Source organism: Megalops cyprinoides, chromosome 11 (genome assembly GCF_013368585.1).
Source record: "Megalops cyprinoides isolate fMegCyp1 chromosome 11, fMegCyp1.pri, whole genome shotgun sequence".
In the NCBI taxonomy this organism is placed as follows: domain Eukaryota; kingdom Metazoa; phylum Chordata; class Actinopteri; order Elopiformes; family Megalopidae; genus Megalops; species Megalops cyprinoides.
The window spans coordinates 22,547,305-22,565,761 of record NC_050593.1 but is presented as its reverse complement, the minus strand read 5'-3'; the positions used below and the strand labels follow the sequence as shown (position 1 = coordinate 22,565,761).

At 44.2% G+C, this 18,457-nt stretch overlaps 1 protein-coding gene across 1 annotated transcript in view; it reads right to left on the bottom strand.

Moving 5' to 3' along the window:
* The window catches only part of vwa8 (von Willebrand factor A domain containing 8), a 76,680-nt gene that overhangs the window by 53,378 nt on the left and 4,845 nt on the right, over positions 1-18,457 (bottom strand). Inside the window, exons 5-20 of the mRNA XM_036540908.1 lie at positions 16,402-16,569; positions 15,935-16,099; positions 15,768-15,817; positions 15,403-15,511; positions 15,058-15,162; positions 14,276-14,407; positions 13,763-13,897; positions 12,999-13,076; positions 9,276-9,436; positions 9,066-9,179; positions 4,753-4,921; positions 4,318-4,395; positions 3,527-3,642; positions 2,977-3,080; positions 2,209-2,315; positions 190-261 (exon numbers count right to left, since the gene is read on the bottom strand). Of these exons, the coding sequence (XP_036396801.1) occupies positions 190-261; positions 2,209-2,315; positions 2,977-3,080; positions 3,527-3,642; positions 4,318-4,395; positions 4,753-4,921; positions 9,066-9,179; positions 9,276-9,436; positions 12,999-13,076; positions 13,763-13,897; positions 14,276-14,407; positions 15,058-15,162; positions 15,403-15,511; positions 15,768-15,817; positions 15,935-16,099; positions 16,402-16,569 (1,863 nt within the window). The remainder of the gene's footprint in view (positions 1-189; positions 262-2,208; positions 2,316-2,976; positions 3,081-3,526; positions 3,643-4,317; positions 4,396-4,752; positions 4,922-9,065; positions 9,180-9,275; positions 9,437-12,998; positions 13,077-13,762; positions 13,898-14,275; positions 14,408-15,057; positions 15,163-15,402; positions 15,512-15,767; positions 15,818-15,934; positions 16,100-16,401; positions 16,570-18,457) is intronic.

The following is an 18,457-nucleotide window of genomic DNA, read 5'->3' as shown; positions in this document are numbered from 1 at the left end:
TTAACTCCCTCCATGATGGTCACGCAGGAAATTTAAATAACATGTATTATATTAGCACATTCACATATGATGACGCTCTTCCTCAAAGTGTGACAAGTGTTAAAATGCAGATATCTCACTGGGCCTACTGTGCACTCTATAAAACCTGAATTCAGCTGCGTGTGCCACTTGTAAAGTGAAGTCACTCACCTGGTTCCCCACCAGCAACAGATGCTCCCCTAACAGGAAGTCTTTCAGTATGTCCTCCATCAGCATCATGTGCTGCAGAAGCAAAAACAAGGGTCAGCTAATGTGGTATTTGCACTGGCCCTTAAAGAAACACATAACACTGATCATCGTCAGAGCATGGGGACCACACTGTGGTACGTACTCTCTCTGACAGCGACATGACCACATTATACAGTAGCATTGGTCACAGCATGTGGTGTACACAAAGCCAGTCATTGTCTAAGCTTAGTTACCACTCAAAAAACGAAAAAGGACTCAAACAACTAAAGAAAAAAAAAACCTAAATATTGATAAATATAAACTACGAACAATGACCTGATCTGTGAAAATGAGCTCAGAATGTGAAGGTGGGCAGAACAGGCTGCCCTCCTTCCAGGACCGTTCTCATTTACACCCTGAGCTCTGCATTTGCTCGCCCCCCCCCTACAATGCGGGAGAAAGCGGGTCACTCTGAAGTGGGGCAGAGCAGGACGCCTCCTCGCCCCTTCCTGCTCCTCCTCCTCCTCCTCCTCCTCCTCCACCAGGGGACAGTCACAGAGAAAGTGCCGGATCTGGGTCAGCTCTCTCCTCCGCACCCCTGAGGGGGAAACGCTGGCGCCTCGTCTCCATGTGGCCTGACCCAGGACTCGCTGGAGTAGAGATACTGTACGCTGCCCAGGGAGGGTCAAACTCGGCAAAGCACCAAGACTGCGGGTCTTTTAATAGGAAGGAGGTGAGAGCAGAAACCTGACGAGGTTTTGCTTCTCTAACCACCGCTATTAATTAACCTCTCATACACTGAATTAGTCATAGCTCCAAGGAGTAAATTTAACTTGTGATATAAACTGATTTTACCTTTACATTATATTATTACACTATTGTCATTTAGCAGATGCTCTTATCCAGTGTGGCTTACATAACTTTTTTAAAACTTTTTTTACATAAATGTTTTAAACATGTTCTCCATTTATACAGCAGGACATTTACTGAGGCAACTGAGGGTTAAGTCCCTTGCCCAAGGGTACAGCAGCAGCGCCCTAGCGAGGAATCGAGCCAGCAACCCTTCAGGAGCCCCGCTCCTTCTTCCTATGCTATACTGCTGCCCTAGCACTACCTTTAAGTAAAGTAAGTCTACAATATGCCATATTCTGATTCTTGCAATGGCTTACTTCGAGGAAAATTGGCAATTCTCCCTCCCCCTCAACCACCACCAGCTCCTTGTGTTTGCAGGGCAAACACATATTCACATATCTATAACCTTTCCCGAATAATCAATATCTGCATCAAAAGACACAGGTCTTGTCAAAGTGTCTGTCTCCTTGTACTCTGATTAGCTCACTCCCGCTGCACATGGACTACAGCACCAACAAGAACCCTTCCCTCTTCAAAGGAGATAAAGGCATTATACAAGATAATTAGTTTATTTTCCAATTCTATTACCCCCCTCAAATACAGAAGCAAAAGTTAATTTCCAGGGCAGTGGAGTTGAACTGTAGCAAGAGGGATAAGACAGAGAGCCAACTATAAATCCATTTTAGAGAGCGATTAGCTGCTTAACACTGCAAAGCCCATCAACAGACAGCAATCACAATAGAATTACACACCAGGCCCAACAGATGAATAGGCAGTGGATGAGATACAATCTAGCCTTGATGCCACTTTGATTAGGGGCAGGCGGTAAGAGGCTTAGGACTGGAAATTGAAATGTTTCATGGACGAGTGCATCCAAAATCCCTAATAATGAAATTTGATTATGAAGCGATACAGTTTGAATAGATCTGTAAGTGACCTGGTCTGCTGGGGGTGGGGTGACCATAAGCCTGTGAGGTGTCACGTTCATTTGGGAAATGGCAGATCAGCAACCGATCTGGACATGCCAACAGGACCCGAGACTGAATTCTCCCTCTGGCTGTGATATAAATCCCAAAGTCCATCCGGGATGATACTCGGCTGGGGGAGAGACCTTTGTGCAGGATGGTGATGGACTCATGATGGAATTACCTGAGTGTTTTCATAAAAAAGCACATCCGGGACCTTCATTTTCTCGTTGGGGTTGTAGACAGGAGCAGAGACCTTTCCGATCCTCAGTACGCCATCCTTTACTTCGCCTGGCAAGCCGAGTCCGAGAGAGGAGAGCGGGGTTAGAACAAAGAGCCTGCCACTTCGGCCAAGGCAATGACATTTGCAGCCTATCTTCTGGGAGTACGTACACCCCAGTGTAAGATGGCAGTATATGGGCCTGCTTCTCTCTGCGAGGACACTGCACATTTCAAATGTCATATCCTGCCCTGCTTTTCCACCATGACTGTAAACAGGCCCAGGCACGCAGACAAATGGGAGGTACAACACTGAGGATGTGGAGCTGCAGACACCTAAATAAAACAGCGCAGAGGGGCAAGGACAAAATCAGGCCAATGTTACAGCTTCGCTAACGCTACAGCTAAATGTTTCCCTGGCGTTTGCCGTTCTGAAAACACCTTTTTTCTGTTTTAGACAGGACGACTGGAAGGCTTTAGGTGGTCAGTGGGACTGAGGGTGGAGAGTGGGCACCGAGGGAGTGTGGGAACAGCGCGAGTGAGTGTGGAACTGAGATTAATTGCGGAAGTGAAGGACTATGACTCAGTGAGTGTGATCAGTATGGGAAATGTGCGAGTGAGTATGGGGACTAAGAGTTACTGTGGAAGTGAGGGACTGTGACTCAGTTGGTGTGATCAGTGTGAATACTGTGGGACTGTGCAGGCAGTGGGAGAGGGAGGGGAGGAAGCTCACAGCTGAGGTCCTTCTCCTGGAGGCCTGCCGGGTCAACTCCATCCTCAATGGAGCAGTTGGCTAGGCTCTTCTGCAGGGCAGATCGGGCCAGGCTGGGCAGGAACCTCGAGACAAAGGGACAGCACACCATTTAAATCTGACCACCACAGTGCCAACTCTATGCCCGCAACACAACAGTGCAAGTGAGTGTGAGCCAACCAAAAAAACTAACAGACAGCATTTTGCTATGCCAGTGCTGCAAATTACAAAAGAGTACATTTAAAAATATTCCGAACAGGGCTTGTGAGGGCTAATGAACTCTCCCTTTCAACGCAAATATACCTTAATGACAGGAGTGACAGTAATACAAGGGTCAAACGTGATGGAGGGAATGGGAGTAACTGAAGGAACATGAGTAAATAGGTAACAGGTGGAACACGGGGAACAGCAGTTAATAAAGGGAATGGGGGAATGGAGTGAGTAAGAGAGGAAATACGTAAGAGAGGAATGTGAGTGAATGAAATAAAGCAGTCATAGCTGGAGCCAGCTCTGTGCTGCGGTGGTGAGGTACCTGGAGAGACAGGCTTTGTTGACAGCGTGACCAACGCTCTCCTCTGGGTACTGGGACAGACGGCGGCAGATTCTCAGCAGCTGCCTGGTGGAGAGGGAGGAGGCCAGGGACTGGGCCTAGACAAAGACAGAGAGACTGGGCTTGCACACAATGTCCTTATTGGTGTCCAGTCTGCAAACTCATAAACATAAGCTTCCACCTGGGTAAGGTGTCAGCTAAATTAACAAGTATGCATACGCACATAAGCACACATTATGGTCCTTGTATTTGCTGCAAGCTGCATGTGTGCTGAATCTCACGTATAAACACGATTAGGTTGTACAATCTACAAAAAAGCAAGCTTTCATTCTAACTAAAGATGCCTGCATCTGGTCTGTAGGAGGTACAACACTGCAGACTGAGGTTATCACAATATGAACAATTTCCAAAAGGCAGAGGATGCTGCACACTCAGATAGATCCAAAAAGCACCCAAAATGTTGGTGCTGAAAATATACCAAGTTTCAGTGACTGGACCTATTTCAGTGCGTGACCTTCTCTTTTTTCTGAATCTCACTGTTATTGACCTCTTCAGCAAGATCCTTTGCCTCATCTACATTTAGCCTCTGCAAAGTCCCCAGCCGCACACAGGGGATACAGAAAAGGTGCAGAACAGTTAACTTTGCAAATCGCCCTGCATAAGGTCACCTGGTAAGCAAAGTAATAAAAACGTAAGTGTGAGTGACATGTCAAATGAATGAGCATGTGTCACAGAGCAGTGTCTGCTCAAGAGAGGTGTGCAGAGTTACGTACTGTTGGGTCGTTGGTTTGTCTCAGGCTGTGGGTCAGGCGCAGCAACTGTTCTACGGCTTCTGTTGGAGCATTTGGCGTCTGCGGGAAAAACAGAGTCACGTTACCTGCAGTGTCATGATACTTGCTGTTGAGTATATAGAGGGTTGGTCTGGAGGCTAACAATGGAAGACCTGCACTAACAGGACCAACAGGACAGTAACACACCTCTTTGTTGGTCCACATGACTTTACCCTGGAAAAGACCGCCCTTGGTCATTATTCTAAAGAAAGAGTGACTGCCTGTAGTCAATGTGTTGTCCTTCTTTCCCAATGGGACCAGAAGGTGGGTGGGGTGAGTGAATCTCTGGACTATGAAATCGATTAAATTAAATCTATTAAATCGATCTGTGCATTTGCTGAACAGTCTCTTTCCCCCTTTTTGGATCCGTGTGCTCACCATGGCGCTGATGATAGCCGTCTCCTCCGCCACTCCCAAGGGCTTCATGGTGTGGAACAGGAACATGGTGAGGAGCTCGGGGCCCAGCCACTGCTGCGAGGTGCTGCCGGCCACGGGGGGCTCCGCCAGGGCCACTATGCGGAAGGAGGGGTGGATGGGGAAGATGGACCTGCTCAAGAAAAGAGGGCAGGCACTCAAGGGCAGCACACCAGGGAGCTGAGAACGGGTACGTGAAGGCAAACAGTAGCGTGACACAGAGGTAATCAGCTTGGAATCCAATCACTTCTCAGTGTGGCACTGCCGATGAACCCTTGAGCAAGACGCTTAATCTAAATTTCCTCAGTAAATATCCAGCTGTACGAACAGATGATACACAAATATGTAAAATGCATCTGGTAAGCAAATAAATGTAATACAATGTCACATTATTGCTGAAATGTTTCATTTTTTCCTCCAGTTTTAATCCCCTATGAAGAACCACTGACATTGTCGGATGAGTCTGATAACTTATGACTGTGGAAGGGGGGGGGGGGGGGGGAAACTGAATCAGAAACTATCTGAAGTTCATTACCCTGTCAGAAAAGATTGCGCGTGTGGACGTCAATCACTGTGACCTCCCTGACCTCGGTCACAGTTGTGAGTGTTCAGCTGACACCAGCACGCCTGCCGGCTCTGCGTCCGCCTAATCTCTGCAGACAGCTCATTCTATTTATACGGAGCGGAGACCCCGGCGTGTAATATGGAGAAGCACCGCTCCGCGGAGAGGACGCCAGTCTCCAACATCATCGCCGGCCGTCCGCCCCCGCCCAGACAGCCCCCATCAAATCCGGTCTCTCCTGTTGCCCGGCAACCCTGTCACATCCCCCCCACTACCCACACATCACGTGGAACAGCCCCTTTGCAATTTTTTTTTCCCTAGAAGTCTTATTATGATCAGGCAAGATCCCTCACTTGACCCCGATTGCATTTTTATTGGTGCATATGAATAGTAAGAGGAAACTTGGGGCTATTCTCTGAAAAAACTATTAGCAATTTAGCTTGGTTATTATTTAGCATGTGTGCTGTATCTATCTGATTGGAACCTGAAATTCAGTTTTATTTCTCAGGAAAAAGTCCTGTCATGGAAAACAAGCCCCATGAAAAGTGTTCCACTGAATGCTCACACACAGTCAAAGGGCCTTACAAGGCAGATTTAGACAGATGTGGTTTGGTTTGGTTCACGCAACCAAACCATACTCTCAGGGGGGCAATTTCTCATTCCACCATCTTAGGTATAGTAAGTACAAGTTTCACGTTATTACATGTGCTGCTAGAGTGAGCTCAGTTTTAAGTGCTTATTTAAAGATACGTTGGGGACTTACACAGGTGTATTAATGTGAACAAATGAGCATCTTAAAAATATTTTAGTGGCAGAAGAAACCCTCTCTGACATGAGTAAGAGGTGACAGAGGAGAAACCTCAGGCTCTTCCAGGCAAACTGCTCTGCCTGTTCCAAGATGACTGTTGGAAGTAAGACACAAAGCCTATGGCCTGAACAGCAGCTGACGGCGCTGGCGCCGTGTGACCGTCCCCCCTCAGTGTCCCGCAGTGACAGCCTGCTGCCACCCTGCATCCCCGCAGCTCACTGCCGCTGCGATCTCCAAGGCTGTCTAGCCGTGGGAGCAGCGCTTAGCCGAAGCTGTCCTCAGACAAACACAGGCACTGCTAATTGGCTGCGGTGCTGGAACCACATGAATGGAGGCTGAGTGGAGTCTAGGACTCGGGAAACAGAGGAAGAGGAAGTGGGTTTATTTCAGCCTCAGACACCCCGCCACAAACATCCTTCCTACGAGCCGAGGTGGGGAGCGCCTGGCAAGGCGCAAACATCACATTCCTCGCTCTTTTTTTTCCTCCCTTCTTTCGCTGTTTTTTCAGCACTCAAAATCTATTTCAGGCCCAGCATGCAATCCTTTCCCAAGAGACAGACGTTTCATGTATGGATTGTACGTGCGATATGATTTCCACGTGAAATGAATCCGTTTTAAGTCGGCCGGAACGCGACAGGATTTGGTGGAACGGGGTCAACCGCACCTCAGCTGAACCACGACCGGGTGGGACACGGTATTAATAAACTTGATGTCATCCATTGTTTACTTTTTGGAGCGCTGGCAGGTCTTTTGATACGCCGAAGGTAAAGAAAGAGGTCTATTTTTGAGAGTGAGGTCGCAGTTCTCTCTCAGTGAGTCACTGGAGGAGCTGTGCGTGGGCCTCCCCGAACACATCCTTACTTCAGCGGCCACATTGTTCAGACTCACACGACTCACGCTCTCACGTCCTCTTCCTGGAGGACTGAGTAACAACATACGGATGATTTGTCATCAGATCTTCAACAAAGACTTAACAAAGAGGCCCATAAATATAAACTGTTTTAATCTCAGATGCCACCGTTAATAAGGAAGAGCAGAACCAGCAGCCACGAGTTGTCAAGCCCGCAATAAATCAAACCTGGCTTATGAAATCACACCCTAGTAGAAACCCAACTTTGCTGCTATTTTTAACAGCTAACTGTTATTGTAGTAACATGTGTGTACCCATGACCATTTCCAGTAATGCATCACCTTGTTATACAAGCTTCACTTATATGTGTGTCCATTTTACTCAATTTTATCTAGCATTAATTCAAAGCAGGTCTCCAATTTCAAGATGGAATAGTCAATGTTTCAGTTTTGCACTCCAGTCGTTAGTTATTCTGTGTGAAACGGCTCCGGTCTAACTGAATGACGTCATAAGAGCTTCATCAACACTTCAGACATTACACATCCCAGATTTCATCTGGCCCCATTTTAACACTTTAAAAATGAGCTGTCATCGCAGAGAACTTCACCTTTCCAGCATGAATAATTCCTGGGAGTGAACTGTAACTCAGCCCAATGGAACCGGCTAAGGAAAAAGAACATCCATTTTGATTAAGGCTGTCGCAGTTAATTCTGTCTCAATTCATAGATTGTATTTCACAAGTATTATTTCTTTAACACAGAACATTAACATATGACAAAATTTGGCAAGAAGGGAGCAACCCTTGAATCCAGCTCAAGGAAGCCCAAATTCCCATCTGGCAAGATAATAAAGCATTAAAATACAGTGAATAGTTGACTGAGAAGGTTAGCATATACTGTCATCACATATGCATATACTGACATCAAGACACCACAAATGGCTGAAATGATGTGAAACACTTGGCCTGTGGACTGAATTATCAAGATACATCAATCATAAACGGAATGGACCAACAGTCCTAGTCAGCAGGCACATCATGTACCACTGCATAGTCATTCTAATTCATTCAACAGCTCCATAAAAAACCTATCACCAGTCTTTCCCCAATCCCTTTCACGAATGCTACTGTGCCAGATCATTTGGAATGGAACGTGTTTGTTTCATTGGTGTGAGTTGAGCTCTTTTGGTATGATCACGAGGAGGGGTAAAAATACATGGGGAAATAATGCAGCCCAAAGCGTAGCACATACACAGTGTTCCCGCGAGCTGCAGCCAGGCGTTGGCACTGGTTTCACATTTCTCACCTGTGGAGCAGCCTCTCTGCCTCATACCCTCAGCTGCACAATCAGGGGCAAATCGCACACTCTCCCAGAACACCACATCAGAAGCACTGTGCTTTTATAACTGCAGAGGGTACCGCTCCCTGACTGTAAGCAGTTTATGTTAAAAACCATTAAATGACCTTTTTAAGACGCTTACGCACCTACATATGCACAATACAGTGCCCGTCATATTTATTCAGACCCTTGAGTAAATGGGCACAAAAACCATAAGATAACAGAAAAATGTCTGTACTGGGTAATTTTTTTCTGGTTAAAAAACTATTAAATCATGTATTTTGAAAAATAAAATCTCATATTTTCTGTATTATTTTCATCTTATGAATATGTTTTAAATATATTCAGAATATACTGTGTATACTAGTAAATCTGCCATTTTCTTACACACAGCATGAAGGCAGTTAATAAAACAAGGTAAAAAAACTAGAGCACTAAAATTCCACTGAAGAGGCAGCAGTTGACATATTTTGTGATATATGCCCATGCTTGTTGACAAATCAAAAACATATTTCCTTATGTGTCCTCATAGTTCCATTTTTTACTAGGGGCCATTTCTGCACAAAGCTCTGCAGGAATGCTTAAAAAAAAATAGGACATGTTTGATCACCAGGACAACATGGCCTGCACATCATGCTGGTGTACAGTAATTTGCCCCTTAGACCATAACTGAATTAGGTCACCGAGTTGTAAAAGGCTACTCATTATGTGGGGATGTACCTCTGCTGTAGGTCTTGGTCAGACAGTTGTAGCTCCTCTTTCAGGGCCTGGTACCGGTCTGATCTCAGCAGCCGGGTCCCGTCATAGAGAGCCAGCTCTCTGTCATGGATTAACCTGCCAGACAGAACCCATTAAGCACTTCACCTTCATAAACTCCCACGACTGACCGTCAACAGGCATGAGCGTGGTTATCTCTGCGCACTGGCTGACCTGGAGAGCACGGCTAGGGTGCCCAGGTTGACCCGGTGGATACCGTCCAGCAGGACCAGCTTGCCCTCCTGCGCGGCGGTGACCAGCGGGGACGCCCTCCAGGCCGTGTCCCCATTGGGCAAGGTGTACCTCTGCTGGAGCAGGTCTCGCGCTGTCATGTCCTGTGAACAAAAAAGCAACACGCCGTCACCGCCTGACAGCACGGAATGCGCCGCTGCGTGTCACACAGACGTGTCACCACAGAAGCGAGACCTGAACACAGGTCACTTCAGGACAAAGTCAGGAGCGTTGTGATGGGAACCATGAACCAGTTCTGTTTCCAGCATTTTTGTTTTTTTTTTACTGGCTTTCAAAAACCTTATGCTATAATCTCAGAAAAATCAGGGTTGACTTCAATATTCAATATTTACTGTCAGCATATGCTATTAATTCATCACTTGCAGTACTACAGATTATGAACCTGGAATGTCACTACACTGCGAAAATGTGCACTACTGAACCCTCACACAGCAGATCCTCACAGCGCATATGCTTTCACTCCTGTCAGTTAGATAATTATCTCTTTCAACTGATCATTGTTTCAAATGAGCCAGTTTAGATTCCCTCCCCAGATTTGACAATGATAGTGGTTTAAAGAGAGTTGGAAAACTGGCTTAATTGCTCCTGCACAGGACTGGAATTGTGTCGTGTCGTGCCGTGGCGTGAAGAAACAGGGCAACAAGTAAAAAAAAAAAAAAAAAAAACATTCAGTGCAAGTGCTCAACGTGGGTTTTATTTGATACAACTTTATTTCTCATGAACACTCATAAAACACAGAAAGTGATAAAGATGGTGGTATGGAAGCCACAGTGGATGAACGGCATTGCACATTCCTCAGTTCCCAGAATAATACGACCTCTCACCCGCTGTGCAGCCTCATGCACAAGATGCTTCCTTTTCCTGCTGCTAAATCAACAGCCGTCTGCACATTCCATGCATTCCCACGCGTGCGCACACACACACACACACACACACACACACACACACACACACACACAAAAACACACACACACACAGACACACACACACACACACACACACACACACACACAAAAACACACACACACACACACACACACACACACACACACACAAATACACACACACACACACACACACACACACACATGGGCTCAAGTTTTACTACCTGAACCTCCACCAATATTTACACTCCTCTTTCAGCAGCTCATAACAGTCTGTTTAAAAGTGCTTCAAAACATGAGCCCTGATGAAACGCAGACGCCCCGCTGGCACTGACCTTGTGGCTAATGCACACAAGTCCAGCATCCAGCGGCTGACGTTTCCTCAAAAGAGAGGTCTCCACCACCAGGAAGACGTACTCTAGAAACCAGGACATTCTGGTGATCTTTCCATTCCAGCTGTCCTCTCTTTACAACTTCAGTGGTGGCTGTGATCCCAAATTTACAAGCCTGTCTAACTCTGATCTGGAGACCATGTTCAAAAACTTTTTTTTTTTTTTTTAGTATTTTTAGCCAAAACTTTGAGCAATTTATTTACTCATTTCCTACTTTTAAACTTATGTTGTGAAAATATGTGATTATGGGGGAATATGCCACAAGAGCAAACAGAAGCTGTGTCAGGTTTCAATTTTTCCATTTGAGGCTTTTTTAACAACTATGAAATCATTATGGGGACCCCTTTTATTGCAACCAAAGGCAAACTCGCCTGAAAAGGGTATAAAATACATGACAAAATACTCTGTAGAATTTCAAGTATAGAAAATGACTTCTTCTAACAGGTAACTAAACTATTAGAAAAACATTCTCTAAGTTACTCAACATAAAAGACACAGTATTTTCAGAGCCACGGTGAAAAGAAATAACGCATGAGACTCATGTAACCAAAATAGAATGTACCAACACGTAAATGTTCAGATGAAAGAACTTCTATTTAAGGATGTTTTCTGGACTGAAAAGATTCCTTCCTGCTTTCTGCAACGCTCTGGGCAGTCCCACTGCTGTGACGAAAATCATGAACTGTCAGATCAACAGGCTAAGGCTCCTCCTCTGCCTCCTCCTCCTGCATTTTCATTGGTGGAAAGACAGAAATGTATCCTTCTCCAATGACTTCATAGCACAAGACCTTTGCCCTTATTGCTGTGGCTAAGGCCAATCGCATCTCTGCCAGAGGTTTGGTTTCTGTCAGCATACAGAAACGCTGCTCTGTAAACAATGTGTGCAGCTGCAGTGCTGCTGAGGTGAAAAGTCTGTATAAGACACATTTTTCTGTGCTAGTTGGTGAGATCAGCTGATCCCTGGTCATGGCTTTTAGCACAAACAAATCTGGCTGTTTCACTGTAAACCCCTTTTTTGATGCCTTCCGGCCCCACGGTTTGCTACACACCCAACCCAACTCCAAACGAGGATGACGTCCCATAGGTCACAGAGATCGCATATATTACGCATTTACGCCAATCCATAACTATTCATGAATTTTGTCTGACTGCTTTTGGCATTTGGTTTATTGAGTTTGAGCATAAAAATCTGCTACAAGAATTCAGCTGTACAAAAGGTACAAATAAAAAAATCAACAGTTTTTTTGAAAGCATAAAGATTCAGACTTAATAATACTAAATATATGATAATGCTGAACTGATCCCCTTCCAAATATAACAGTAATGTACGTAAGTACATCTAAGATTACAGAGTCATTTGCTACTTGTTGACAACTGGTACTTTAAAGTAAACTGTAAATGATAACAAGCAAGCACAGAAGACAAAAAACAGCCTGACTCTAGAGACGCTGCTCAAACACAAGGCTCTCTCTATCTCTTTTAATCAACAACCACACATCAGAGCACAGATAAATACCATCTCCATCATTTAGACCACTCAAAGCCACTGCATATCAACTTATATGGTAAACTTATGAGGGAGGGACAAAGTAACCTTTGGTATTATCCAATCCCTGGCAGCAACTTGTAAATTATAAAGCCCTGTGAAGCAATACAGCCACCCTCCAAACCAGGACTAACCAAAGTTCAATGCAATAATGTTGTTTGAAAGATGCTGTGGCCGGCTGTTTGTCAGGTCAGTCTCCAGGGAAGTTGAGTAATGGTGCTCCACGAGCTCACCTTTTTGAATGCAAATGACTCTATCCTGATGTGATTACGAGACACACTGACTGCTCTCCACAGGACCCAAGCCCAGATGTTTAACCCAAATATTAGAGGGAAGGGGCAGGATGTGTTTATAAAGCAGCATCTTCTCATCTGTATTATCATTTTGTTTTCTGGCATGTTCTGGCAAAATACCTACTACAGTTTCTGTGTTCTGTTGAATAACTCCATTGCAAATGTACTGTAATTTTTTTAAATTGACAAACACAACAAAAACAAATGGTCACAAAAAAGCAATGTCTTCTGATTGTAAGTGTTTTTTTTCTAGTACTGTATTAACATCTGCATTTGGAAACATCAAACAAGGGCTTCAGCCTGCATTTATTTTTATACTCAGAACACTTTAATGCATTTAAATCCTGAACACTTACATAGACAAAGTCAAGTATTCTTTCTTTTTCTCTGTGACAGTTAATGATCAGCAGCCTTTGCTACTGGGGAATGTCAATTGTAAATCTTAGTTATTTAACTGCACTTGCTAATCTTTTGAAATTATAATGCAAAGTTGGTGTCAAAACAGTAGAAATCAGCAAAGGTGTCATTACCTGGTACAACATTATGGGTTCGATGCTATACCCCAGCATCTCTGCAAACTCTCTAGCAATCACAGACTTGCCACACCCCTGAAAAGACCATATGGGATACAAATCAGTTCCAGATCATTTGGTAGCGTAAACAACACCAGACTTTAAAAAAGGCTCTGAGGCTACAGAAATGAAGTCTTCATACATGGCATTGGGAATACATAATCCACAGACAAACTGAATAAGAATCTCACACTTGTAAACACAACTTCTACAGGCACATCCAAAGAATTTTATATGTACTGGGTATCATGATACACATAAATAATTGCACACAGTCATAATGCTCCAATGACAAAGATTTATAAACCTTCAACAGGTTTGTGAAGCTGTTTGCTTCATCTTTATGTTGGGAGTAATATAATAGTGTACATAATAAGTGTATTTATCTTTTTTGAATAGTAATTTCATATTTGTCCCAGCCTGAAAGAATATTCCTGCAATGTAACAATGCGTGTATAAACAAGCTATAGTAGTTAGTAGATTATTTACAACGATGAGATTTTAGTAGTTGTTATCAGTCAGACACATCACGGATTACACAGGATAACTCTGTGAGGTTAAATGTCTAATCTATGAAAATAAAACAAAAGGTTTGCCTGCCATCATCAATGACAAAGCCAATGCCCTGCCCTCTAGTTTGTGCTATCCTATGAATGTGGTTTTTCAGGAAAAACAATTGGGGGCACCATATGTATGGCGTGGAGTGTTTGTTCCACTTGTACCTTGGCTCCCATCAAGCACATGTCTTTGACCAGGTGGGACTGCATCATCTCGGCCAGCAGACGGGTGTGGGTGGTGGTGCTGATGAAGTTGGGGCTGCTGGAGGGGGGGCGAGGGGGCCGGGTTCCAGCTGGGACCTGTGAGGGAGGAGAGAGGGGAAGCACTATCTTTAGAGGAACAGAGACACACTGCAGCCTTCACTATTAAGAATCAGTACTGGATTTCTCATCAAATACAGGCTTCTGAAGGTTGTGGCATCAATCCATACTATGCTGTTTCTCTTAATGCCTCATCTTTGGCCCACAGGGACGTTCAAACAAAGTGTAATCATGCGCAAAAAATTATCTTCAAAGCATGTTATTTTCCGGGATACATGCTTAAGCTGTATAAAGAAGGCCTTATAGCACTCTTTGAGAGAGAAACTCACTGTTTGCATACGTCTGGTCATCTGTCCCTAATCTGAAGGCTGAGACAGTCAATGCTAGTGTTGTGACAAAAGCATGATGGAGCCTGACCTCAAATGTGACGTCCTTATCGGCAACATGGATGGTGACAGCAGCCCGTCCCTGCCGGTCTCCACTGAGGGCCTCCACCTTCGTGACTGCCATGGAGGACGGGTGCCTTACTGAATCGCGGAGCTCGAACCGCTAACAGAGGAAAAACCACAGACTTCAGCAATGCATCAGCTGTAACGGCATTCCTTCAGGAACCACACTGTGCCTGTGCTGTTAGGCCCTACGAAATAACACATGCAAAACTGAGTTTATTTGGCAAATCACATCAGCTGGTTTGCGATTCATTACCCAGGACCGATCACATATTATTAAGCATTTTTTTAAGTAGCTAATGTTAGCTGAACCAGTCCTCACTACAGTGAACTTGTGGCCTGCTCCCACGCTGTTATAACAAGTGTTCAAATCACTGCCTATAGCAAATGACACAGCTCTAAGGATCATGAGGGAGGCGCTCAAGCCTGAGTGATGAAGCAGTCCATGCAGCTGGTGAGAATGCAAGGCAAGGTCACCACACACTTTCCTGACTGGTTTATGACAGTCACAGCAACACTGACCTATGGGTTTTTATTACATCCTCATATGTACATACCCTGGATAAGACCAATGTTATATGTTTCAGTAGAACAACTTTCTAAATCAGTCACACTTTTCTACAACACAAGAATAATTTTCTTCTTTTAAAAAGAAATATCTTAATGAAATGGTTTGGAAATTGGTTTTAGGAAGGTGGAGCAAAAGTACTGCGTAGTACAAGTACTCAACTCTGTTTATGATTGGCTTACCTTCAGCGTGTTCTCCACAGCAGTGCGGCCCTCCTTGCCCAGCATGGCCTCATATGGGTACAGCCTCTGAACCAGCTGCTGAGAGGAGAGCATGGGGAACAGGTCCTACGGAGATACGCAGAGTCTTTAATGAGAACTCCACAATGAAAAGACATTCTCTTCACTTGCATAGCAAATTCAAATAGCTTCTGCACAAAGATGGGAACCAGTTGTATGAAATCAAACAATAATGTGATGGGACAGAGTGGGGAAAAAAACCGGACACATGCAAAAATGCAAACTGAGCAAAACTATGGGCATACTATAATGGCTGTCCACATGGTTCCTGATCCATCACCCACTCACCAGGACTTTGAGAGCTGCAGGCAGACTGTCCACAGGGAAGTCAGGTAGTCCTAGGCCAGCAGACTCTTGGGAGCAAAGGGTGGTGGCAAAGGACAGGAGCTGGGACACTCTGATTGGAAAACAGCTGAATGACAACCCTGAAAACCAATCAACTCACACCACTCTCTCACACATTCCCAGTCTCAAATTTCACCCTGATACACCCAAAAACAGAAGGGCTGCCATCCTCTATTACTCCACACGTGCTGTATGGAAGTGAACTAAATGAATGATCCAGTAAATTAAGATGGGATCTTATATGGCCACTAATGCTGCTGTTTGAGTGGGAAAAGAGTATATATACTGCTGGGAGAAATTCTCCTTACCTCTCAGCTGCGACATTTGGCCCAATGCTGTACAGAAGTTCAAGCTGATCCTGACACCAAAAAGAAAAGAAACATCCATAACAAAGACAGTTGCTTTGGAAAGAAAATGAATAAGAGAATGAGACTCCAGTGCTGTGCGGAGACCTCTCAGAAACGGGAGAGCTGACCTTAAAGGGCAGGTAGAAGACATCTCTGGCCTGGAATCGGGAGCGCAGGGGCGGGTCCAGGGGGTTTCCTTTGTACCTCGGGACGGGCAGCCCCAGAGCAATGACCCGGAAGTCCTCACTCACCCGCACGATCTTCCAGGCATCCAGTTCCTCCTTTGTATGCTCCTATGTTCCACATGCGTGCAAACACACAGACACACAGACACGCACACAGATACACAGACACAAACACAAACACATGCATGAATAACACAGTGCCTCCTAGATTCAGTTGTAACCAAGCTAAATATGACTTCATTATGAATGCTGACAGGTAATAGGATCTACTGCAATGGGATAATCTACATTTGGATATAGCTCAGGCAAGGATCAGGATCTAGGATCAAGTCACTGAGAGATCCGTTATAACAGAAACCACTGTGCCACACTAGAGCCAGGAGTGGGCAAAACCTTCTGTGCACACCCACCTCCAGCAGTTTGTCGTAGCGTTGAGCAGACATGAGGAAACGGCCATCCTCCAGCTGCATCTCCCGGTTCTCCAGCAGGTTGTTGAGCACCGGCAGGACGTTACGCTCTGCCTTCTCCAGCCCCTCCAGGATGAGAATCCGGCCCTGGGTCGCAGCTCTCACCGCGCACTGGGGGGGGGGACAGCGCCGTTAACCAACCACTCGCTGTCACCGCCATTAAACACCACACAATTTGAACACTTGTTATTACCACTGTACACAAACCTGTTACCAGTCCCTATCCAAAATCCTGTCTACTGAACACTGTGGGGCAACACTTAAAGGATTCCCATTATTGCATTTGTGCTCATTTAAAAAGATATGACTCACAAGAAAGCACCCATTTACAACCCAAAGCAAGAAGTATTACAAAGAGTGATGCTCTAATTAAACATGCTGAGAAGAATTATGTCTTCTGAAGTTTCATCGATATGACGAAAATATTATCAACTGTGAATTTTCTATGTCAGCTGTGATCGGAAGAATAATGAAATGCTTTTTTGTTTGCTGCTTTGCTTTTCTGAGCTAACCTGTGCTCATCATGATCCTTGTGGAATTTTATTTTAGTCAGACAGGCTGTCCAGGCAAATAGTTGCCATTTTTCCTAATAGTTTGTTCAAGAAATAAGTCTTAGCTAAACTATTCTGCTTCATATGTTTATAAAACCTTCAAAAATATCCCATTCACAGCATCAAATATTTCATTTCTATTTTTGTTTCATCTATTTCTTAGCCTGACCAAACGTGGGATTCTTATTCAATGTACTCTGTTATGAAGACACAACCGTACAAACATGTGTGTAAAAATCAAACAGCACTGACGTCAAACAGAGGAAATTCTAAACTAGTCAGGCGACCACAAAGCAAGTCGCCATGTAATTAGGTTTGCATGAAAATATATGCCTGAATCTGTGGGAAGAATTCCTATAAAAGTATACCCAGATGCTCTAAATTTAACTATAAATGCATTTTTATTGTGGAGGCTATAATCACATAATTTTGCTTAATGTCAGTGACGCTGGAGTGGTACGACTTGTGAAAACCACAAATAAGAACCACTGTGAATCTGTCCATGAAACGGTGAACCTAAATCTGTTTCTCTTCTAAATCCATTCTCAATCTCCATTTTATTTCAGTGGTGGAGCAGGCTTACCACTGGACTAAAAAAATGTTGATTTTTTTTTACAGTCTGAAAGCAGAATATGGCAGGAATCAGACAGGAAACATTTTTTTCTGATTCTGTCCCTCATTCAGCTGGAGTTAGCTGGTACAGCAAATGAGGGCAATGGCCAACACATCCCCCAGTTTGGAAGGACTCTTTGACTCCTTATGCAATGCTATACTTAGCCAGCTGAGCCTTGTGTGCAGGCCTGATGGTGCATGATCACTACTTCATCTCAGTTGCATGTCTGTACTGTTTGGGACAATTCTGACAGCATAGGAGTCCAAATTTAATCAGTTTCTGCTAACGCCACATTCAGGCTCACACATTGTTTAAAATGGCAGAAATGCACCTTCATACAAATATAACCACCTCATTAAAACCTGGAGAAAAAGGCCACTCTGTAATGGCAATGTACAAAAATGTGTTCCTGAAACTTAAATGTTACTTTTTTTTGTTTAATTAAGGTTATATTTGATATCATACTAAGGGCTTAAAATGTATATGTACAAAGTGCATCTAATGTGCAACAAAGTGCATTTTTTATTTTTAAATGTTTTGTAGCGTGTTGTCAGTTCTCATTTGTGAAATGAAAAAACCCTTGGAACAATACTGACATCATAAACAAAGTCCTAAAGTCCCAAGCTATTAGAATTCTTCAAAAATTACGAGTGTGAATACTTAATTTAATTCATATCTTACTTCATATTTAAGAAATTGACTATCCAGGGGAGAATAGAGGTGGTGACCTTGCACCTGTGAAGAAGTCTTATGGAGAATTTCCCCCAGACCCTCAGATTTAACTTAGCACATCATAGTCATACATTTGCAGAATAAAGGTTCAAAATGTTACTGA